General features: G+C 37.1%; 1 protein-coding gene and 1 long non-coding RNA gene across 2 annotated transcripts in view; one reads left to right on the top strand and one right to left on the bottom strand.

Annotated features, from left to right (window-relative positions):
* Tars3 (threonyl-tRNA synthetase 3) overlaps positions 1-25,546 on the bottom strand; it is a 68,448-nt gene that overhangs the window by 8,061 nt on the left and 34,841 nt on the right. Inside the window, exons 11-15 of the mRNA XM_046435826.2 lie at positions 13,852-14,018; positions 11,828-11,990; positions 6,924-7,061; positions 5,280-5,357; positions 5,095-5,195 (exon numbers count right to left, since the gene is read on the bottom strand). Of these exons, the coding sequence (XP_046291782.1) occupies positions 5,095-5,195; positions 5,280-5,357; positions 6,924-7,061; positions 11,828-11,990; positions 13,852-14,018 (647 nt within the window). The remainder of the gene's footprint in view (positions 1-5,094; positions 5,196-5,279; positions 5,358-6,923; positions 7,062-11,827; positions 11,991-13,851; positions 14,019-25,546) is intronic.
* LOC124087126 (uncharacterized) overlaps positions 1-25,546 on the top strand; it is a 56,482-nt gene that overhangs the window by 9,147 nt on the left and 21,789 nt on the right. The window lies entirely within an intron of this gene.

Below are 25,546 nucleotides of genomic sequence, written 5' to 3'. Positions count from 1 at the left end.
AGCAGGATAGCCCCTTCATAAAACCCTGGTAACCAGAAATTTCTGTCCCATGATTCATCAAGTGTAGACTTAACGGCAGTCAGTGACACCAACTCTGCTTTTCTCAAATAAACATTAGAATGAATGTCGAGTTTCCCCCAAAATAATCTCAATGGATTTTCACAGAATCATATTAGATTCATAGATAAATTAGAAGATATTATCTTTACAATGTTGATTCTAAGAATGTTGTGTGAATCTTCATTTAAACAATTCTTTACTGACTTTTGATAAAATGTTATAGTGTATACTTTGTAAATATTATGTATTTCTATTTCTTATTAAGTTTATTCTTAGATATTTTGCATTTTGTTGTTTCTGAAATGTTTTTTACATTACATTTTGAGGCAGGTTATTACTAAATGGATATGAAAGCAAATTGAAATTTGTACTTTGTGCTTACTGCTTACTAATAATAACTTACTGTATTATTAGTCCCAATTTTTCTCCATTTGATTCTGTCAGATTTCAAGAATTTTGGGTTGTTTTTGGCAGTTGTAGGGGTTGAACACAGGGCCTCACAAATGGTAGGCAAGTGCTATACCACTGAGCTGCATCCCTGGCCAATTTCTAAACATTTTAACATTTACAAATAATAACAACTTAGTCTCTCTCTTTTTTTTTTTTTTTTGAATATTTGTACTTTCAGAATAGTTCTGAGTAATGGTACAAATTGTAGGCATAATCACCTTCTTCTCAACTATATTGAGGGGTTACTATTGTTTTTTGATAAATGTTCCTATTATAAGAAGGGAATTTCTTTCTGCCCATGACACAGGAACGAATGCTAAGTTTTACCTGACACCTTCCTGCAAGGCTGAGTCTCGTGTTAAACCTCCCTTGCTAATATAGGATAAATCCCTATTCCATCACGGCGATGACCTCGATGCTTTTCTCTCCTTCCTAAGCCTGAATAAATCACATTGGTTCTTCCTCTAGAGCACACCCCAAACACACCCTCTTTGTTCACCTCTATCACCTGGTTCCATCCATTGTCATCTCTGACCTGTTCACAGACTGCTGCTGCCTCTACTTCTGCTCTCCCTCTCTCCACTGTCCACATACACCTTGAATAGCTGGCTGGCTGATTTGTTTCTCCTCCACGTCCTCCTTGTATGAGGAGTGGTTGTTCATTTATTCTAACCATCTTAAAAGGATAATATTCTATCAAAAATTATTAAATTTTAAACATGTCAATAATTTTCCTTCTTTCCCAAAAGGAAACCTAAGCAATAGTTTCAATGGCTAATTTAACCAAATATCTGAAAAAGAAATAACATCAATTCTACATAATCTTTTCCAGAAAATAGAACAAAATGGAATAACCTTCCCAATTTATTTTATGAGGCCAGAATTCACAGATACTTGTACAAAGACAGTATGAGAAAGAAAATTAAAGAAAATATCCTATATGAACATACATTCAAACATTCTCAACAAGCCATTAGAAGATCAAATCCACTAATACATAAATAATAACACTGTATGACCAAGGGGATTTTATCCCAGCAATGCAGTGCTACTTCAACATACTGAATAAACAAAATCTACCATAATTATAGACTAAAGAAGGAAAATCACATGACTATATGAATTTATACAGAAAAACAATTTAACAAATCTAATAATTCAACACACATTCATGATTAAAAAACTCTTGAAAAATTAGAAATACGAGGGAACTTCTTTAACTTGACAGAGTATCTACAAAAAGCCTACACATTAACAGTATGATTAAGAATAAAACACTGTATACTTTCCTTCTAAGATTAGAAACAAGGCAATGATGTCCACTCTCATCCTCTTACTCAAAGCAATACTAGTTCTAGCCAGTGCAATCAGGCAAGAGAAGATAACAAAAGGAATACAAATCAGAAACAGAAATTAACTGTCCCTGTTTATACCTGGAATGATTGTCCACAATCATGTAGAATCCTGAGAATTCTACAAAAATACAAAAGTAAATGTCCTAGAATTAATGTGAGTTCAGCAAAGTCTCAGCATACATGGTCAACTTACAAAAATCTGCTGCATTTTCCCCATATGAGCAATGAACACATGTATATAAAAATTAAAACTATAATTCCACTTAGAATCATCCCTTAGAAGTGAAATACTTGGATATTTGATATCTACATCTATGAAGATTTGCAAAGGACTTCTATGCTAAAATTTGGAAAAAATGAGGAAAGAAATTAAAAGGTCATGGATCGCAACAGAGTTCAGATGTCCATCTGACCCAAACTAAATGCAATTCCAATCAAAATTCCTCCCAGGATTTTAAATAGATTTATTAAAAGCAAAATAATTCTGAAAAATTATTTATTGTAAGTTTTTTACTATAAAGCTACATGGTGGGGCTGGGATTGTGGCTCAGTAGTAGAGCGCTCACCTAGCATGCGCAGGGCCTTGGGTTCGATCCTCAGTACCACATAAAAATAAATGAATGGAATAAAGGTATTGTGTACAACTAAAAAAATTAACATTTTTTAAAAAAACCTACATGGTGTTAACAAAGGTATAATCAGTGGATCAGCAGAACAGATTGAAGATCTAGAAACACATCCTCATAAATATGTCTCTGTGTGGGGGCGGGGAATGTAGGGGTTTGAACCCAGGGCACTTTACCACTGAGCTATATCCCCAGCCCCTTCTATTTTAGTTTGAGACAAGATCTCACTAAGTTGCCAAAGCTGGCCTTGAACATGGAATCCTCCAGCCTCAGCCTCCCAAATTGCTGGGATTTCAGGTGTGTGCCCAGCTGTCCAACTGATTTTGATTTTTAATTTTAAAAAATTTGTCTTTTTAGATATACATGACAGTAGAGTATGTCCAACTGATCTTTGCAAAAGCAAATCAATGACAAAAGAATGTTCTTTTTAATGAATGATGTTAAACAATCTAGATGCAACGAACCCTAATCTATACTCTACATCTCATTCACACACTCACACACACGCACACACAAATGCAAGAGATATCTTAGATCTAAATGTGAAACTTAAAACTAGAGATAAAACATAGGAGAAAATCTTCATGACCTGTGTGCTTACGCAAAGAGTTCATAGACATGATGCCAAAACTCACAATCCATAAAAGAAAAAAAAATTATAAATTAAACTTCATTCAAACTAAAAACTCAATATGAATGAAAAGATACTGTAAAAATCAAAAAGCAAGCTACAAATTTGGAGAGAAAATATTTGTAAATAACTTAACGATCAAAACATTTATACCTAAAATATTTAAAGATATAAATTCTCAAAATTCAAGGGTAATAAAACAACAAAAACCCCAATTTTAAAATGAGGATAAGACATGAACAGGTCTTTAGCCAAAAAGCATATAAATGGGAAATAAGCACACAAAAAATGTTAATTTTGTTAGGACTGAAGAAATACAAAATCAAAACATAATGAAATACTATTATGCATTTGTTAAGGAGAATCTTAAACAGGGTTAGGGATATAACTGAGAGGCAGAGTGCTTGCCTAGCATGGAAGACCCTCAGTCCCCAGCACCACAAAAACAAACAAACAAATAAACAAACCCGGACAATACCAAGTGTTCTCAAGGAAGTGAAACATATATAACTCACATGCATTCCTGGCAAGAATATGAAATGGTAAAGTTACTACAGAAAACAGTTCAGCAATTTCTTACAAAGTTAACATACACTTATCATATTTACTCTAAAGAAATAAAACTTTCATTCACATAAAAACCTATCCACTAATGTCTGAAGCAGCTCTATTCATAATCCCCCCAAAATGCAAATGAATCAATGCCTTTAAGTGAATGACTAGACAAGCAAATTGTGCTGCATCCATACAATGATGGTATGCTGGTCAGCAATAAACAGGAACAAACTATTCAAACATGCAAAAACACCCATGAATCTATAAGGCATTATGCTATGTGAAAGAAGACAGACAGTCTCTTAAGGTTAATATAGCATGATTCCTTTTATATGACATCCTGGAAAAGGCAAAATTATAGTGACAGAGAACATATTAATTGTTGCCAAGGACTAGGGGCAGGAGGAAGTTTGACTGCACATAGTCAGCACAAATAAATTTATTGGAATAATATAGTCATAACTGTGAAGTCAAACCACTCTATATGTGCATTAAGGCTGGCCAAACTGTACACATGCATCTACACACACACAAACACACACACACACACACCACAGAGTTTCACTGTATGTCAAGAAATATTTTTACAGCAAGAAGTTATTGGTTTGAAAAATTTGCCTTTTCCCCTGCTTTCTCTGGCAACTATCTCATCCTCACGTCACTCCAGCTCTTTGTGAAGTCTTCCCCCTATGCCTCAGGGACAGTTAACCACCTGGACCATGTTTTCATGGTACTTTGTTCAGATCTCTAATCCTATGCTTACTTATCTTTCTTCCCCTACCAGACCATGTCCTCAGAAAATTAAAGTTGACCCCTCTTATGGTTTGGATGTATATGTGTTCCCCAAAGGTCATGTGCTGGAAGTTTGGTCCAGGGATGGAATTCAGGACCTTGTGCATGCTAAGCAAGCATTCTACCACTGATGTGGTAGATCTTTAACAGGTCAGGCCTAGTGGGAGGAGATCAGGTTATAGGGTCCTTAGCCTCAGAAAGGATTAATGTCGTTCTCAGAGGACTAAGTTAGTTCTCAGGAGAGCAGGTTGTTATAAGGCTACCCCACACACTTGCCCCTTTCTATATGCAGCCATTTCCCTTTCCGTTTCTCTGCCACATTGTGATGTAGTCAGGAGGGCCCTTGCCAGATGCTGGTTCCATGCTGTTTGAGCTTTCCAGATATCATAATAATTAGTTGAATAAATGTCTTTTCTTTATAAAGTACCCAGCTTTAAGTGTTTTGTTGTAGCCACACAAAATGAACTAAGAAAATCCCCAAGTAGTTTATAAATACGTAAACAAATACATATTGAATATTTGGCATATACTAGATATACACTAATGTTTATTTTTATATATTCATCTCAAATGATAAATAATTAGGATATTAGTACTACTTTATTTAATCATATTAATCACTCACCTAACATATGTAAGATTAAATCTAATAGGCAGTTGGAAGTCCAGCTGAATTGTAGCACATTGGTGGTATCTGCCAATAGCATCCTTGATTTTTATATCAATCTATAAATTAAACAATGTTTGCTTAGTGACAGTTGAAATTTTTCTTTTAAATTTTACTTTTTTTAATGCATACAATCCACTTACTTTAGGGCCATAAAATGCTCCATCTCCTGGGTTCATTTTCCATGGTTTTCCAAATTCCATCAAGCTATTTTGCAGTTGCTATTTTAAAGAAGAAAACATTTTAAACTTCTATTTTATTGCATATTTTATCTTTTTTCATATACCTCATAAAAATGAATTCAATATATCTTATATTTTACATTAGCTCAATATATATTTATTGAGTATCTTTTATATTCAATAGGGATTATAGAAAGATGATTAAGATGACATTTCTCTCAACATACATGCATACATTTTTTTAAATATTTATTTTTTAAGATGTACTTGGACACAATACCTTTATTTTATTTATTTTTATGTGGTACTGAGGATCGAACCCAGGGCCTCGCACGTGCTAGATGAGCGCTCTGCCGCTGATCCACAACCCCAGCCCCCACATATATACATTTTAGTTGGGGGGAAAAAGAGATAATTTACTAAATTATTCCAGTGAATTCCAGAGTTTAGAGAAAGGATGCTTGGGTCCTCCTTCCAATGCAAGTTCCTTCTGACAGCTTCTGCATCCTGGTGAAAGTCCAGGATCTGTTTCACCTTATAGATGGATGCTCCTCCACATATGAAAAGGCATGAGAGTCTTGCCCTTGCTCCCTCTTTCATGCTGTGTGGGTGGGTGAGAAAGCTGAATGGTAGGCCTTGCTACTTCTCTTTAGCTTCTCCTCCACTTCTGCATGTGTCTGGGGCTGGGGGCACCCCATGATTTATAGCAGTGTGTGGGCATGAGGCTCCACTTTGGTCTTCAGCCTAAGCCACTACCTCTCCACACTCTCTGCACAATTTGTGATGAAGATGTCCCACACTAAAGATGAGTGGGTGTCTGTAGTAAAGGGGAACTTTGAGTCTTCTGGCATTCCTGTGAATGCAGCTTTCCTAGGAAGAAACTGAGCATTCCTAAGATCTTGACCAGAACACTGTCAAAATAACAGCCAAATTCTTGTTATCACCCCAAAATACTGGTGCCCAGGAATGAGGCCTGACATCTGGGAGTGAGGTGCTTTTGGAGGAGTCCAAGGCAGAGGTGGTGCACAGGGCCTGTGGCTAGAGTTATGAAGTCGTGGCATGCTCCCAGGACTTCAGTCAGAATACGGTCTTGAGAGAGACAGAGATGTCCTTCCTGAGGTCTGGGAGTGTCCCCTCATGCGCTGACCCTAACCTTGGCTTTTCAAAGCTGAGATGTGATGTCTAAGTCTGGGTGTGTTCAGGCATAGAGTGGGCTCTACAGCCTGGGTCTGACTCAAGCACCATGAGCATGCATCTCAGGCAGAGACCACATCTCTGAGACTCTGAGTCAGACTAAGGTAACTCCACAGGCAATGCTTTAAAATCAACTACACAAACCAAGACATACTGCAAATAAAAGGATTTCTTAAAAAATGTATGCCAGTTATTTGTGACTGGCACCAAATAAGGGTACAAATGAAAACCTGACATAAACTTTTAAGTGTTAAACAAATGTTTTCATCATGAAGGCAACTGGACAAACACATTCTACAACCTGCATATTGATCCCATGACTTCTCGTTTTAAAATTTCTAGAGAAGTGCAGTTTCTTGAGTGCTTTTCATACCTACAAAAATGAAAGGGGAGCTTTTTCTTTCTCCTTACCTTTTCAGCTTCATCCCACATCTCAATTTCTCCAAGGTAGTTTTCTGGCCTTGTGGCCAGGTTTAATTGAAAGGAGAAGCCAAATGTTGAGTAAACTGATTGTAAAAACTGCAAACACCCCTTTATTTCTTCTTCAATCTGAAATCAGAGCAAATGAAATATTCAAATAGAACACCAAATTAAATTTATTTAGGACATTTAAAAAATTCTTCATATCAGATAAAGCCTGATTTTAATAGAGTACATATGACAGTATTTTGGTTGCCTATCCATTCCTGATTTGCATCTTCATTTGTGGGTCAGGCATATGCAGGATGCAGACAAGGGCACCACATTGTGAAAAGACAGTGGTACACCCAGAACAGGAGGTAAAGAGGGCTGCCCAGAGGAAGTTAGGGCCACACTGTGGCCAGAGGCTGGGCAAGAGTTCTCTGTAGAGAGGCAGGGTGTGGCCAGTGGGTTCCCAGTCCAAGCAGAGGAAACACTGAGGGTGAAGGTCAAGGTCAGAGGAGCAGACAGTCAGGGAGCTTCTTACCATACAAGGGAGAGCAGACAGGGATGAGTGGTATATGATGAGGCTAGAAGTACGCAGGGACCAGAGAAAATAAAGTACCTACAAAGCCAGGGTCATGTCTGGATGTGTTACCCTGACAACAATGGGGAACCAGTGAAAGGTTGAGGGGACTAATCTGAAACAAACTGTTCTTTTGCTGTATGGAAACTGACTGGCAAGGCTAGAGAAGTGTGTCAGGAAGCTGGTGAAGTTGTTCAGGAATGATACGATAGTGCCTTGAACCCAGAGAGAGCAGTCAGAATGCAGGGGATTGGTTTAAGAGGTATTTATCCTTTAGTTTTATGTGTCAACTTGACTGGGATAAGGAGTAGCTGGAAAAACATTATTTCTTATATTTGTAAGGGTGTATCTGGAAGTGGTTAGTATTTGAATCAGTAGACTCTGGGTAAAGATTTGTCCTCACCAGTATGGGTAGGTACTACACAATCTGTTGAGAGCCCCAAGAGAACAAAAGGGTAGAGAGAAGGCAAATTAAATTCTCTCCCCGCCCCTTTCTTTTTTTTAATTTTTAATTTTTTAAAATTTTGATTTGTTATATATGACAACAGAATGAATTACAATTCATATTACACATTTAGAGCAGAATTTTTCATATCTCTGGTTGTATACAAAGTAGAGTCACATCCTTCATGTCTTCTTACATGTACTTAGGGTAATGATGACCATCACATTCCACCGACTTTCCTACCCTTATGCCCCCCTCCCTCTCTTCTTAAACTGGGACATCCATCCTTTACTATCCTTAGACATAGGAACTTCTGGTTCTTTGGCCCTTGGACTACGGGACTTACACCAGTTACTCTACTCACAGTTCTCAGGCCATGGGTCTCATATTGGTAACTAGGAATCACCCACCAGTTTTCCTGGTTCTCCCACTTACAGATGGTATATAATAGGGCCTTCCTGGCCTCTGTAATCATGTGAATTGATTGCCATAATAAATACCCTTCTGTATATCTCTATATATTCTATTGGTTCCCTTTCTCTGAAGAACCCTAATACAAAAAGTAATTGCCCTTGTATTAAGCATTATGCTGAATGCTGGGAATTCAAGAATGAATGCAACCATTCAGGAAGTAATGCTATATTTAGGGAGAGTGATCAAAAGGTCTTATAGATTTTCCCATTATTGTTCTATTTATTTCTACTTTAATTTCATTGTGGCTAGAAGAAACCTTTTATGATTCCAATTATTTCAAATTTGTTGAGGTTTGTTGTATGGCTTAGGCTATGATTCATCTGGGTAATTCTATCCCTCCTTCCCTCCTTTCTTTCGCACTAGGGATTGAATGCAGGGGTGCTTTATCACTGAGCTACATCCCCAGTTCTTTTTTGAGACAGGGTTTTGCTAAATTGCTGAAAGTCTCACCAATATGCTGAGGCTGGCCTTGAACCTATGATCCTCCTACCTCAGCCTCCCAAGTCACTGGGATTACAGGTGTGCACCATATAGTTTTCTTTAGTGGTTTCTCTAGGTATTATTTAACTATCACAATCTACTGATGCTATGATTTTACCAACTCAAGTGAGTGTAGAAACTTTACCTCCTTTTATCCTAGTCAGCTTGGACTGCCACAACAAACCATAGTTTGTGTGGCTTAAACAACAGAAGTTTATTTGTCACAATTCTGGAGGCTAAAAAACAAGATCAAGGAGATGGTAGATTCAGTTTACTGGTGAGGGTTTTCTTCCTGTCTTGTAGACAGCTGCCTTCTTATTGTGTCCTCACATGGCAGAGAGGATAGAGAGAGAGGCATCAAGATCTCCTGTATCTCTTCATATAGCAGTATTTGTCATATCATGAAAGCCCCACCCTTGTTCTCTCATATAAACCTAACTGATGTCCCAAACTCCATATCCAAATGCCATCCTATGTCAGGGGTGAGATGAGGTAGGGCTTCAGATATGAATTTTGGGGTGAAAAACTAAGTTCACAGCAACATATCTGCAATATTTTCCCCACATTTTATCATATTTTTGATGATATTATAAATGATTATTCTTTATTTTCAATTTCCAATAGTTCACTGCTAGTATATAGAAACAAAATTGATTTTTATATATTGATATTCCATACTACAATTTTTAAAAATTTAGTTCTCATAATTCTTTTGTAAATACAATAAGTTTTTTGTAGATGTCATCCATGACATACACGGTCATGTCATCTGCAAGTTAAGAATTTCAATTCTTACTTTCTAACCTGGATATTTATTTCTCTGTTTTGCATTTTTTCTTTACAGAAATTGTCCAGTTTAATAATCAATAATAAAACTAATGAGAAATGACATTTTTATCTTATTCCTAACCTTAAGTATGACATTAGCTATAAGTTTTTCACAGATGCCTTTTATCAGGTTGAGGAAGTTCCCTTCCATTCCTAGTTTCTTAAGCATTTTTATGAGAAATGAATGTTGAATTTTACTTTGTTAATTACAAACTAAGTAACAGTGGCTTATTTTCTATTGTTAAATCAACCTTCCATTCCCTGGTCAAGATAAACTGTCCTTTAAAATATTACTGGATTTAATGTGCTAAAATTGTATTTAGAAATTTTGACATTATGTTCATGACATTGGTCTATAGTTTTCTTTAACTGGCTCTGCTTTGCTGCACATCAGGGCAATGGTACCTCATAGAATGAGATGGTAAGCATTTTCAATTTCCTAGCAGAATCTGTCTAGAATGGGTATTATATCTTCCTGACTTTTTGGTAGAATTAATGAATGAAGCCACCTAGGACTGGAATTTTCTTTGTGAGAAGTTTCAAACTATTGACTTAATTTCCATAATGGTCAAAGAGCCACTCATTTATTTCTTCTTGAGTGAAGCTTGGCATGTTTTTCAAACATCTGTCCATTTCATCTAGGTTGTCAAATTTGCTGATACAAAATTGTTCACAATGTGCCCTATTCCTTTAACGTACAAAATCCATAGTGATGGTACTTCTCATTCCTAATTTTTAAATTTTGTGTCTTATCTTTTTTTCCCTACATTTGACTAAAAGTTTATCAATTTCATTATCCTCTCAAAAATCAGCTTTTGCTTTTTAGTAATATTCTCTATTATTTTTCTTTTTTCTATTCCAGTGACTGTTCCTTCAGCAATTTCTGTGTTAGCTTTCTGTTGCTATGATAAAATACCTGAGATAATCATCTTAAAAGGAAACAGGTCAGTTGGCTCCATTGTTTTGGGCCTGTGGTGGGGCAGACTATCATGGCAGGGAGCACATGGTAGAGCAAAGCTTCTCACATCATAGCAGCCAGGAAGGAGAGCCAGGGGCAGGGAAGAAAGAAAGAGAGATGCCAGGGTCCCAGTATTCCCTTATCTCCTTCAAGGGCATGCACCTAATGACCTGACTTCCTCCAGCTAGGCTCTACCTCCTAAAGATTCCACCAAATTTCAACACACCATCAACTGGGAGCTAAGCTTTCAACATGTGAGTTTCTCAAGGGCATTTAAGATCCACATCATAATAATTTCTTGCTCTGTTCTTTATTATTTTCTTTCTTTCTTTAGTTTCCATTAGGTGTATTTTGCTCTTCTTTTTCTGGTTTCTTAAGTAGAAAATGAGGTGACTGATTTGAAACCTTTTATAATGTAGGTATACAGTGCTATAAATGTCCCTGTGTAAACCATTTTAATTTGTGATGTTTTTCTCATTTTCATTCAGTGTATAATATTTTCTGATTTCTCTCTTGATTTTTTTCTTGATATATGAGTTATTCTGAAGTGTGATATTTACTTTCCAAATATTTAGAAGTTTTACAAATAGCTTTCTGTTATTGATTTCAACTGTAATTTCACTGTGTTCAATGGAACATTGTTTTAATTAAATTCCCTTACATTTATTGAGACTTGTTTTATGGCCCAGAATATCTTGGGAATATTCCATGCATACTTTCAAAGAATGTATATTCTGCTATCATTCTATAAATGCCAGTCAGGTCAAATAAGTAATTAGACCTGAAGTGTTTGACAGTGACTCTCTGTCAACAATATTAATTTGAACTAAAAATGTAAACTCGATAAGAATTTCTAGGCAATATTAAAAAAACAAAACATCCTGAATTCCAGCAAATCTTTAAAATAGTTCACTTAGTAGAACTTGAGATAATAAAATAAGTAAAGGAAGCCAAAGGACAAAAATAATAAATCTCATGTCAGGAAATTATTGACCTATTGATGTTAATTAGATAACGACAGGATGTCAGAACTGAATGAGTTGAGTCCTTGCAGACTAAATGAAACATCTTATTTCACAGCAAATCTGAAACAGTAGGAGATGTGAATCCCTGATAGTCACGCTTCACCTTGTGTCACTGTTTACCTGCTCCACCGTGCAGAAGATATGAGCATCATCCTGCTGGAAGCGCCTGACCCGGGTTAAGCCACTTAAAGTCCCTGACAGTTCATTTCTATGAAGAACTCCAAAATCAGCAAATCTAATTGGCATTTCCCTCCAAGATCGTGGACGATGAGCAAACATCAGACTACAAAAGATACATGAAACAGTTTTTACATAGTATAGAAAATAATTATTATCTAAATATTAAGAAATTACAATTAAGCCTCAATATTTGTAAACTCCTTATTCTGGTTCTTAGATCACTATATTAAAAATGCTCTTCTAGGCTGGGTTTGTGACTCAGTAGTAGAGTACTTACCTGGCACGCATGAGGCACTGGGTTCGATCCTCAGTACCATATTAAAATAAATAAATGAAAGAAAGGTACTGTACCTGTCTACAACCAAAAATATTTTTAAAATGCTCTTCTATGGATTATTATTTATTTATTTAGGTGCTGAGGCTCTAACGAAAGGCCTCCTGTGTGCTAAACATACTCTCTACCACTGAGCTAAGCCTCTAGCCCTCTTCTAGGAATTTTTGAATCTTAAGTTTACATCACTGCAGCATTCTAGAAAGAATCTCATTATGTCTTACAGAAATTCTGACTTCATCCACCCAGTAAATCTCCACTTGCCATTTATAATTCATTTCCAAGGCTACTTCTTAAGTGAAGCCCTCTGGACACTTCTCCAAATAGGACTGGTCCATCTCTTCTCAGGCTCCAAGAACACCTCAAACATATAACTGTTGTGGCACTGGTCTTTTTAAATAAGTGATTGCCTACATATATGTTCCTGCCCCCTATGCATGTGAGCTCCATGAGGAAATGGACTATATAAATCACCTTTGCATTTCTAGCACCAAGCTCAGGAAGCATCCAACTAGTGTTCTCTGTTGAATTCTCTTCTGCAGAAAGCACTCCTGAATACCTTATTCCATTGCTACAGGCTTCCTTATTCTGAAGCCTGAAGATGCAAAATACCTTCTCTATAGTCACTTAGCCTTACTTATAATTAGAGTTAAAATGGCAGGCTACAGGTTTAAATAATACCTGGTGGCAAAGTTAAGAAGGTGTTAATGTAAATGTTTTAGAGAGCGTGGGACACTAGCTTAGTCTCACCTTCTGTTTAAAAAAAGAGACTGAAGACTATTAACATACCAGTTTTCATAACATTAAAGTTATATATATATTTTAACATGCTGTCATCTTCAAGTTAAATTTCTTTTAATCTTTACTAAAAAAGGGCAAGGAGCTTTCTTTAATGTTCTGATATTTGTTTAAATAGTTAGCTTCTAAGGTTAATTTATTAGAAACTATGTAGGTTGGTAAGACAAAACTATAATAGTTGTGTGTGTGTGTGTGTGTAGAATTATGTCTATTCACTTCTAGCTGTAAAATCTGCTTGTCTTCAAGGTTGAATTTATAAACCTACTTTATGATAATTACAGTCTCTCATAGAATCAAAAACAACATTGGGTATAAGATATACCTTTATTTTATGTACTATTAGGAAATAGAGTGACCTATGATTTACTTTGTGACAAAATATTAAGATGCCACCAATTATAAGATGCATCCCAAATTCAAAGAAGTTGATATATGGAGGGAAAAAGTACCTTACAATCAATGAAATTCAGAAAACCATTTATTATGACCTCAATGTTTTTGTTATAATAACCCAAACAGTACATAGAACTATTTGCAAATATGTATATCTGAAATATATTACTATTAAGAGGACAAATATAATTTTTAAAATTGATACTGTTCTCTGAGAAGCACAAAAACTAAATGGTTTCCAGGTAGCATTCCATGCCTGCTGAATATCAAACATACTTTCATTCTCCAGAATGAAAATAACTAGATAAAGATGATTAGTAACTATCATTCTTCAGATTAAAGTAACCATTTAAATCTAAAAAGCAAAATAATAGTAACAGCTAATTATGATGAAGTGTGCTGTGCACTCTTATGCTATATCTTCTCCACTTTTAATACTTACCAGTGCCCTGGACAATTCATGGGTTTGAGAGCAAAGGTGTCCTTTTCAATATCAAAGGTGAACATGTTCTCACTGTAATGCTGCCAGTGGCCCGAGGCTTCCCAGAGTTTACTGTTGTACATGTTGGGAGAGAGCACTTCCGTGAAGGTTCGTTTGTGATACTCCTCCTTTAAGATAAGAGTGTTTAATGTTAAAATCTGCTAGGAGAGATCACAATTCCATGCAGTATAACACTATGAGTAAACTTTTTAAACTAAGGATCATGATTCACATGTGCTCAGTTTTAGATGTGGTGTTTTCTATATCATGAAAAAAAAAAAGATTTACATATGCACAGTAAAATTTTCACTAGTATATTTATCTTATGTACAAAATAGTGTATAATATAAATGTTATAATTCTTTGTAAATTAGTAATTAAAATTCAATATCCATAGAAACTTTCTATAACTAAAAACTTCAAAGCCCTTCTGCATTCTAGATAAACAGCAGGGGCTTTTTCCCCCTATTACTTAAGAGGTAGGAAAAATTATACAGTTTAATAAGTCTGAATGTTTAGTGTCATGTTACAGTTTTGATCCATTTAAGTTTTAGACAGAAATGAAATTGAGAATTTTAATTTCTCAATTTTGACATGTTAAGTAGCTAATATCCACTAAGTTAGAAGCTGACTTCTCTCCCTATTAACAGCTTCCTTCATTAAATCATGGTAACAGAAGAAGAGAGTTTGTCAAGTAAAGTTTTTATTTTATTGATACCTTTTCGTCCCCCTGCCTTTGTCAAGATATCAATGTGATGATCTTTGTTTTTATTACATTCTCAACATTTGTAAATCAAATGGACATTTGGCAAACATGTTGACCACCATACTTTTGGCAAGTTAACAGAATTTAAAATTTATAAAAGACATTTCAAAATGATAGTTTTGGATTACTGAAGGTACTGAAGCTTTATTTATACCTGGCCACTTAAAAACCCCTAAATAGCTCCTATATCAGTGTCATTTCAAAAAAAAAGAAAATAGTTTTCAAGCAACTTCTCATTATAAAAGCTAAAGCAATTCCACATGAACAGCTTCTTCCCAAAACCCCATTAAAATAATTATAAAGAGAGTTTTTATATAAGTGTTAATTTACAAAGATAGAAAAGGAGAATTGAAGATGAGTTCTGGGATACTTTAGAAACTAGAAAGTAGGAAACAAATAACAATTGCCTCAGAAGACCTGGGAAAGCTGTGACTAGGCTGGCAGTGGAGAATCCCAGGAGCAAACTTGGTCCAGATGGATACAGATATCTTGGCTTCACAGTTTTAAGGCTTTGAATGTGAGGTGTTCCCCAAAAGCTCCTGTGTTAATGCAGGAATGTTTGGAGGTGAAATGATTAGATTAAGAGAGCTGTGATTTAATCAGTTCATCCTGGTTTGGATGGACTGACCAGGTTAGTATGGCTGAAGGAGAAGGGTTCCTGGGGTTGTACTGTTCCCTGTGACCTCTTCGCCCCTGCCTTCTCTCTGCTTTCTGGACCCTATAAACTGAGCTGCTTTCTTCCACCATGATGTTCTGCCTCAGCTTAGGGCCAAAGCAATGGAGTCAGCCATCTATGAACTAAGACCCCTGAGACTGAGCCAAAGCAAACTTTCCCTCCTAAGTTGTTCTTGTCAGGTAATCTGGCCACAGTGACAAAAAACTGACCAACAGTGCTTGTCTTCTGATTTTTTGTTTTCTGTTGAGAATTTTAATTACATTCTGATACCCAGTCCTATGTCTCTGGGAAACTTTTAGGATCTTTTCTTCATCTCTGTAGCTTTGGTATCTCTCAAATAATGTGTGTCTTGGTGACCAAGAGGAGAAAGCTTGCACCAGTAAATTTTGACATACTTCTGTTGGGGGTTTAGGCTGTCCCTTGCTCATTCTGGGTTCCCTTTGCTAAGGAACTAACAGGCAGAGAATGACTTACTACTCTGTGAAGATGACTGATCCTGACTACTGGGATGATTGTGCTGCTGTCATACAGTGGAGTAAGGAGGGCTGTGTCTGGGATTCAGTCAAAACCCTTAATTATTCCCACATCCAACAATAATAGTGGGGAACTCTTTTATAAAGACAGAATTACTAAGAACTTAGATCATATGAGAAGATTTAGGCTATCCACTATTATGGCTTGAATTGCATCCTGCCCCAAAAGACATTATGAAGTCCTAACTCCCAGCACTTCAGGATGCGGGAACAGTGTCTTTACAGAGGTAATCAAATCAAAATGAGGTCCCTAGCACGACTCCTCACCCAATATGTCTAGCATCCCTGTAAAAAGGGGAAATTTGGACCAGAGACAGTCATGCACAGAGGGAAGACATGTGAAAACAGAACAGGAGAAGGCCACAAGAAACTGGAGGACTGGAGTGACAGCTTCTACAAGCCAACGAACACTACAGATGGCTGGCAACCCTCATGCAGTGAGGAAGAGGCACAGAAGGATCCTCTAGAGGTTTTGGAGGAAACATGGCCCTGAGGACATCTGGATTTTACACTTCTGGCCTCTTAAATAGTGAGACTATGAATTTCTGTTATTTAAAACTGTTTGTTTAAAACTCTAGGAAACTAACATACCTACCACTAAAACTGGCCATCTGAAGTGCCAGGGGGACATGGAGAACATGGATGGGGTGGCAGAAGGAGGAAGCTCTGATTTCTCAGCTCAGGCCCATGTCTACCTACATAGGCTAAGGCTGCAGTGGTCGCATTTAATTATGTCTTGTCTTTGCTTTTTTACCTGAAGAGCACTAATGATGGCTAAACACACAATTTAGATTTTGGGTGAAACAGAACTGACAAAGCCAACATGATGATGATGATACAGTGGCGGATGGGACGTTGTCTAAAGACACAAATATTTTCACTCAAACAGGGCACAAAAATGGGTACATGGAGGCACAAGAGATACCCATGCTGGTTATTCTCAACTTGCCACTGTCTGTCTTGCCCAGGCTGACTTAGACATTCCAGCTATGATGGTTGTTTACTCTGTGTTGGCTTGACTGAACCCTGGTGCTCCCAGATTAAAAACTGCTTCTGGGCATTTCTCCAAGAGTTTGTTTGTTTGTTTGTTTGTTTGCTACTGGGGATTGAATTCAGGAGCACTTGACCACTGAGCCACATCCCCAGCCCTATATTTTGTATTTTATTTAGAGACAGGGTCTCACTGAGTTACTTAGCGCCTCACCATGGCTGAGGCTGGCTTTGAACTCACAATCCTCCTGTCTCAGCCTTCCAAGCCACTGGGATTACAGGAATGTGCCACTCTGCCAAGCTTCTGAGAGTTTTCCTGGATTATAGTAGCTTCTGATTTGGTGGACTTATTAAAATCACCCTCCCAAATGTGGATGGGCATCATTCGATCTGTGAAACACCTTAACAGAACAAAACTGTGCAGAAAGGAGGCTATTGCAGTTTTTGCTTCCTGCCTGCCTGTGGACCCTCTGACCCTTGGACTCAAATTTACACCATCAGCCTCCTGACTCAGGAGCCTTCAGACTCAGACTGGAATCACACCACCAGTTTGCAGGTGGCAGAGAATGGGACTTCTCAGCTTCCGTGATCATGTTAGCCAGTTCCTCACAATAAGTCTCTTCCTCTCTTTATATCCTTCTGGTTCTATTTCTCTAGAGAATCCTAATATATTTGGCTTCTGGATAATTCTGACTAATATTTGCCTTCTGACTTCTAACTGGATTTGACTAATGAGAAGCTCTGAAAGAATTCAGCAGGTAGAAGAAGAGAGAGGTCAGGGTACTTATTCCCTTTCCCCAGTGTTTTCTTGCCTTGGGTTTATTTTGGTCCTGGCTATGTTCTATAGTTACGGCTTCCTTTACATGGCTTCTCCTCCCTTGATCCAGCTCGCTCTGATTTCTGGTACCACTATTGCTTCTCCTTTCCTCTTCAGGACTAGAGATAGAGGGTGAGGGATTCCTGCTGGTTTTGACCCCAGGGTACTCTACTATCCACCCCTTATAAGTCACCTTAACTGGGCACATACCTTTGTAAGTATCTCCTTCACTACACCTTCTTCAGTTAAACCCTCTGAGTGCCTGGGTCAGGACCCTCTCTGCACAGGTAAATACACTGAGACTTCACATTATCTGCAAAGAAATCTACTGAGTCAAGGGTCATGGGGAGAGGAAGCAGACATTCTCCAAGAGGGGCCACTTTCCTCTCCACTCCATGAACTCCTAGACCATGCAATGAGTCGAGCAGATTCTGGGAAACTCAAAAGATGTGTCTGTGGAAAGTTTCACAAAAGGAACCTCATATACTGCTGGCAGGAATGTAAAAAATAGTCTCCTTGGAAAACAGTTTGGCAGTTTCTTACAAATATTAATATAAATTTGCCGAACTGACGTCACCAGAACGCGGCAGAGGAGATAACTTCATTGAAACCAGCGGCGACAGCATCAAATAAATGTATAAGAGTAAACAGTAACTCAGCAGTCAAACAGAACAAGAAGTAACATGAGCAGCATGAAAAAGCAAGGAAGAAAAGGAGTACAAACAATGCAGGACAGCCTAAATATTCAGGAGGACCTAGAGTCATCAGAAAAATGGTCATATAAAGAACTCAAGGAATACCTTAGACAGATGGAATGGAACCTTAAAGAGGATACGAGACAGCAAATTCAAACAGTGAAAGAACACATTGAAAATGAATTACATAAACAGATAAAAGAAGAAGTTAAGCATCTTTATCAGGAGATAGAGATAATAAAAAAAATCAAACAATAATTCTAGAAATGAAGGAAATTATAAACCAAATTAAAAACTCAAATGAGAGTATCACTAACAGAGTGGAGCAAGTAGAAGCCAGAAAGTCAGATAATGAAGACAAAATATATCATCTTGAAAAGAGTCTAGCCAACTCAGAAAGGCTGGTAAAAAATCACGAGAAAAACATCCAAGAGATATGGGATAACATAAAAAAACCAAACTAACAAGTCATCGGGATAGAGGAAGGTATAGAGATTCAAACCAAGGGAATGAGTAACCTGCTGAATGAAATAATTACAGAAAACTTTCCAGAAATAAAAAAGGAAATGGATATACAAATTGTAGATGCATACAGGACACCGAGCACACAAAATCACAGTAGACCAACGCCAAGACACGTTGTTATGAAGATATCCAATATACAGAACAAAGAGAAAATATTAAAAGCTACAAGAGAAAGGAGGCAGATTACATTAAGGGGTAAACCAATAAGGTTAACAACGGATTTTTCATCACAGACGCTGAAAGCGAGAAGATCCTGGAACAACATATTTCAAACAATGAAAGACAATGGATGCCAAACCAAGAATTCTGTATCCAGCAAAATTAAGCTTCAGGTACGACAACAAAATAAAAATCTTTCATGATAAACAAAAGCTAAAAGAATTTGCAGCCAGAAAACCAGCATTGCAAAGCGTCTTGAGCAAAACACTACACGAGGAAGAAATGAAAAACAATAACTAAAACCATCAGTGGGAAGTGCCTCGGTAAAGACAGAGGGCGGGGGGAAAGCTAATCATGGAGAAACAAACTAAATTAAAAAAAAAAGAAGATAAATAATCAAACATGGCTGGAAGTACAAACCATATATCAATAGTAACTCTAAACGTTAATGGCTTAAACTCTCCAATAAAACAACATAGGCTGGTAACATGGATTAAAAAAACAAATCCAACAATATGCTGCCTCCAGGAGACACATATGATTGGAAAAGACATACACAGGCTGAAGGTGAAAGGTTGGGAAAAAATATACCACGCACACGGTCCTCGTAAGCAAGCAGGGGTGGCCATCTTCATATCAAATAAAATCGACTTCAAGACTAAGTTAATCAAAAGGGATAAGGAAGGACATTATATACTGTTAAAAGGAACCATTCACCAACAAGATATAACAATTATCAATATTTATGCACCAAATAATGGTGCTGCGACATTCATAAAACAAATTCTCCTCAAGTTCAAGAATCAAATAGACCACAACACAATAATTATGGGTGACTTCAACACACCTCTCTCACCATTGGACAGATCCTCCAAACAAAAATTGAATAAAGAAACTATAGAACTCAATATCACAATCAATAACCTAGAATTAACTGACATATATAGAATATATCAACCATCAACAAGTGGATATACTTTTTTCTCAGCAGCACATGGATCCTTCTCAAAAACAGACCATATATTATGCCATAGGGCAACCCTCATTAAATATAAAGGGGTGGAGATAATACCATGCATTTTATCTGATCATAATGGAATGAAACTGGAAATCAATGATAAAAAAAGGAAGGAAAAATCCTACATCACATGGAAAATGAACAATATGTTACTGAATGATCAATGGGTTATAGAAGACATAAAGGAGGAAATCAAAAAATTCTTAGAGATAAATGAAAATACAGACACAACATATCGGAATCTATGGGACACAATGAAAGCAGTTTTAAGAGGGAAATTCATCGCCTGGAGGTCATTCCTCAAAAAAAGGAAAAACCAACAAATAAATGAGCTCCCACTTCATCTCAAAGCCCTAGAAAAGGAAGAGCAAAACAACAGCAAATGTAGCAGAAGGCAAGAAATAATTAAAATCAGAGCGGAAATCAACGAAATTGAAACAAAAGAAACTATTGAAAAAATTAACAAAACTAAAAGTAGGTTCTTCGAAAAAATAAATAAGATCGACAGACCCTTAGCCATGCTAACGAAGAGGAGAGAGAACTCAAATTACTAACATACGGATGAAAAAGGAAATATCACAACAGATGCTACAGAAATACAGAAGACAATTAGAAATTATTTTGAAGATCTATATTCCAATAAAATAGAAGATAGTGAAGACATCGATAAATTTCTTAAGTCATATGATTTGCCCAGACTCAGTCAGGAGGATATACACAATTTAAACAGACCAATATCAATGGATGAAATAGAAGAAGCAATCAAAAGACTACCAACCAAGAAAAGCCCAGGACCGGATGGGTATACAGAGGAGTTTTACAAAACTTTTAAAGAAGAATTAATACCAATACTTTTCAAGTTATTTCAGGAAATAGAAAAAGAGGGAGCTCTTCCAAATTCATTCTATGAGGCCAACATCACCCTGATTCCGAAACCAGAAAAAGACACCTCAAAGAAAGAAAACTACAGACCAATATCTCTGATGAACCTAGATGCAAAAATCCTCAATAAAATTCTGGCGAATCGGATACAAAGGCACATCAAAAAAATTGTGCACCATGATCAAGTAGGATTCATCCCTGGGATGCAAGGCTGGTTCAATATATGGAAATCAATAAATGTTATTCACCACATCAATAGACTTAAAGATAAGAACAATATGATCATCTCGATAGATGCAGAAAAAGCATTCGACAAAGTACAGCATCCCTTTATGTTCAAAACATTAGAAAAACTAGGGATAACAGGAACTTACCTCGACATTGTAAAAGCTATCTACGCTAAGCCTCAGGCTAGCATCATTCTGAATGGAGAAAAATTAAAGGCATTCCCTCTAAAATCTGGAACAAGACAGGGATGCCCTCTATCACCACTTCTATTCAATATAGTTCTCGAAACACTGGCCAGAGCAATTAGACAGACAAAAGAAATTAAAGGCATAAAAATAGGAAAAGAAGAACTTAAATTATCACTATTTGCAGGTGACATGATTCTATACCTAGAAGAACCAAAAGGGTCTACAAAAAAACTACTAGAACTAATAAATGAATTCAGCAAAGTGGCAGGATATAAAATCAACACCCATAAATCAAAGGCATTTCTGTATATCAGCGACAAAACTTCTGAAACGGAAATGAGGAAAAACACTCCACTCACAATATCCTCAAAAAAAATAAAACACTTGGGAATCAACCTAACAAAAGAGGTGAAAGATTTATACAATGAAAACTACAGAACCCTAAAAAGAGAAGTAGAAGAAGATCTTAGAAGATGGAAAAATATACCCTGTTCATGGATAGGCAGAACTAACATCATCAAAATGGCAATATTACCAAAAGTTCTCTATAGGTTTAATGCAATGCCAATCAAAATCCCAATGGCATTTCTTGTAGAAATAGATAAAGCAATCATGAAATTCATATGGAAAAATAAAAGACCTAGAATAGCAAAAGCAATTCTAAGCAGGAAGTGTGAATCAGGCGGTATAGCGATACCAGATTTCAAACTATATTACAGAGCAATAGTAACAAAAACAGCATGGTACTGATACCAAAACAGGCGGGTGGACCAATGGTACAGAACAGAGGACACAGAGACTAATCCACAAAGTTACAACTATCTTATATTTGATAAAGGGGCTAAAAGCATGCAATGGAGGAGGGTAGCATCTTCAACAAATGGTGTTGGGAAAACTGGAAATCCATATGCAACAAAATGAAACTGAATCCCCTCCTGTCACCATGCACAAAAGTTAACTCAAAATGGATCAAGGAGCTTGATATCAAATCAGAGACTCTGCGTCTGATAGAAGAAAAAGTTGGCTCCGATCTACATATTGTGGGGTCAGGCTCCAAATTCCTTAATAGGACACCCATAGCACAAGAGTTAATAACAAGAATCAACAAATGGGACTTACTTAAACTAAAAAGTTTTTTCTCAGCAAGAGAAACAATAAGAGAGGTAAATAGGGAGCCTACATCATGGGAACAAGTTTTTACTCCTCACACTTCAGATAGAGCCCTAATATCCAGAGTCTACAAAGAACTCAAAAAATTAGACAATAAGATAACAAATAACCCAATCAACAAATGGGCCAAGGACCTGAACAGACACTTCTCAGAGGAGGATATACAATCAATCAACAAGTACATGAAAAAATGCTCACCATCTCTAGCAGTCAGAGAAATGCAAATCAAAACCACCCTAAGATACCATCTCACTCCAGTAAGATTGGCAGCCATTATGAAGTCAAACAACAACAAGTGCTGGCGAGGATGTGGGGAAAAGGGTACTCTTGTACATTGCTGGTGGGACTGCAAATTGGTGTGGCCAATTTGGAAAGCAGTATGGAGATTCCTGGGAAAGCTGGGAATGGAACCACCATTTGACCCAGCTATTGCCCTTCTCGGACTATTCCCTGAAGACTTCCGCAGTCTGGCTAGGCACAAAATCACGAGCCACTCAAGCAGGAACAAACTTTATTTTTTGAAACTGCCGCCAATGTTCTGTACGCCCCCGGGAAGATCGCTGATCCACCCACGCGGCCTTCTCCCGGAACCCCCAGAGGAAGTTCCTTCCCCGGAAGTCCCTCCTACTGTACTTCCCCAACCAATGGGAACTCTCCAGGAGTCCTGTAGCAGGCTGAGGTGAACAGCAGGAGCCCAATATCCATATGAATGCAAATCTTAACATAATCATATCATCTCAATGGCTAGCTGGCGTCACCTTTCAACCAAAAATGCCATGCATCATATACTTGGCTGACTCTTAGCAGAAGACCTTAAAAGAGCGTACTACAGGGATACTGCCACATCGATGTTCATAGCAGCACAATTCACAATAGCTAGTCTGTGGAACCAACCCAGATAGCTTTCAATAGATGAATGGATAAAAAAAAATGTGGCATTTATACACCATGGAGTATTACGCAGCACTAAAAAATGACAAAATCATGGAATTTGCAGGGAAATGGATGGCACTAGAGCAGATTATGCTTAGTGAAGCTAGCCAATCCCTAAAAAACAAATACCAAATGTCTTCTTTGATATAATGAGAGCAACTAAGAACAGCAGGGAGGAAGAGCAGGAAGAAAAGATTAACATTAAACAGAGACATGAGGTGGGAGGGAAAGGGAGAGAAAAGGGAAATTGCATGGAAATGGAGGGAGACCCTCATTGTTATACAAAATTACATATAAGAGGTTGTGAGGGGAATGGGAAAATAAACAAGGAGAGAAATGAATTACAGTAGATGGGGTAGAGGGAGAAGATGGGAGGGGAGGGGAGGGAGGATAGTTGAGGATAGGAAAGGTAGCAGAATACAACAGTTACTTATAGGGCATTATGTAAAAATGTGGATGTGTAACCGATGTGATTCTGCAATCTGTATTTGGGGTAAAAATGGGGGAGTTCATAACCCACTTGAATCTAATGTATGAAATATGATATGTCAAGAGCTTTGTAATGTTTTGAACCAATAAAAAAATAGAACAACATTAAAAAAAACATAAATTTGCCATATGATTCTGAATTCATACTCCTAAGTACTCAAGTAAAATGTAAACTTTTTAGTTTAATGAACTTAATTGGCTTTATTTTCTATTCTAAAACCAAGTCAATACTTGAGTCCATGAAAGAATAAGAGCTCTGAAGACCAAAGCAAAGGAAGTTGGTTTTATGGATAGAGAAAGACTGAAAAAAGCAAAAACAAAACAAAAACTGGTCATTTCAAAGTTATTTCCCTTGTAAAGAGGGTACAGGGAGACAGAATAGAAATTAACTCACAAGTTAACATTCAGTTATTTCAGGTTACTTCTCTTAAATATTAAAGCACAGGGAAACTTCATTATTATGCCAATTAAAACTGGCCTTTTTTGGAAATTTGGATGTTATCTCTATAATCCTGATTTCTCTGAAAGTGAGATAAACAGAATAGTTTCAGCTTAGAACTTCAACTCAGTGGCTCCTTTTGATTCTTTAGTCTGGTCTGTGGGGGCCTGGTACAAGAGCTTAGTCCAAAACAATTGCTGTATAATTTTTATTTGGCAGAAGTGAGAACTTATGTGTACCAAAAGACATGTACAAGAATGTTAATGACAGCTTCATGTCTAATAGCTACAAACTGGAAACAACCTAAATGTACACCTGAAAATGAATCATTGTGTATATTACATTTATAAAATGGAATATCTAAAAACAACACAAAAAAGATCACATCTATGACAACTTGAATGAATCTCAGAACATGTCAGAAACACAAGAACAAATACCTCATGATTCCATTTAAATGAAGTTAAGGCCAGGTAAAGTTGATCTATGGTAACAGAAGCCAGCATAGGAATAACTTCAGGTGGGAGGAAGGATCATTAGTAGGTATCAGAATTTCTAGACTGGTGACTACTATGTGCCTCCTCCCCACCCTCCTTACCACTCTTTGAATGGAACTATCTACTGCATCCTTTTCCTCTATCATTTTTTAATGCAGGAGAGAAAGGGAGGGAAAGGTGACCAGCAGATAACCTGTATCTGTAGTTCACAGGTCTGAAATGGAGAGGAAAGTACTTGTTGACCAGAGCCCAAGGAACTGCATCTGAGGAGCCTCAACTGCTCCTGAGAAATCTCATCTACACTCAGATCTGATTCAGATGGCATATTACTGGAAAAGAGTGATGTAGCAATCAGATGAGAATTGAAATAATCTGTTATTCAGTAACAGAACACATTAGAAGAGCAGAATTAAGTCTCCTCTAGTCTTTTAGGGTTAAAGAGACACAGAAACACCAGCCTGTCAACTGGAAATCTAGAGGACTATGTCCTGGAAACAGGAAAGAAACAGAAGCAGACTAATTCTTACTAAAATAGAAACCCAGTCCTAAGCCAGTTCAATCTCTCTGATTGGTCTGAGTTATCACTCTTCAATCCTGGCAGAGGGTGAATGCTCCAATAGGAAATAACATCATTCCCTATAGCTATTTATA

The sequence above is a fragment of the Marmota monax genome, unplaced genomic scaffold (genome assembly GCF_021218885.2).
Source record: "Marmota monax isolate L192 unplaced genomic scaffold, Marmota_monax_Labrador192_F-V1.1 WCK01_AAM20220418_F8-fsc00005, whole genome shotgun sequence".
Classification (NCBI taxonomy): domain Eukaryota; kingdom Metazoa; phylum Chordata; class Mammalia; order Rodentia; family Sciuridae; genus Marmota; species Marmota monax.
Note: the sequence above shows the minus strand (reverse complement) of the source record. Positions and strands in the feature narration are given on the sequence as shown.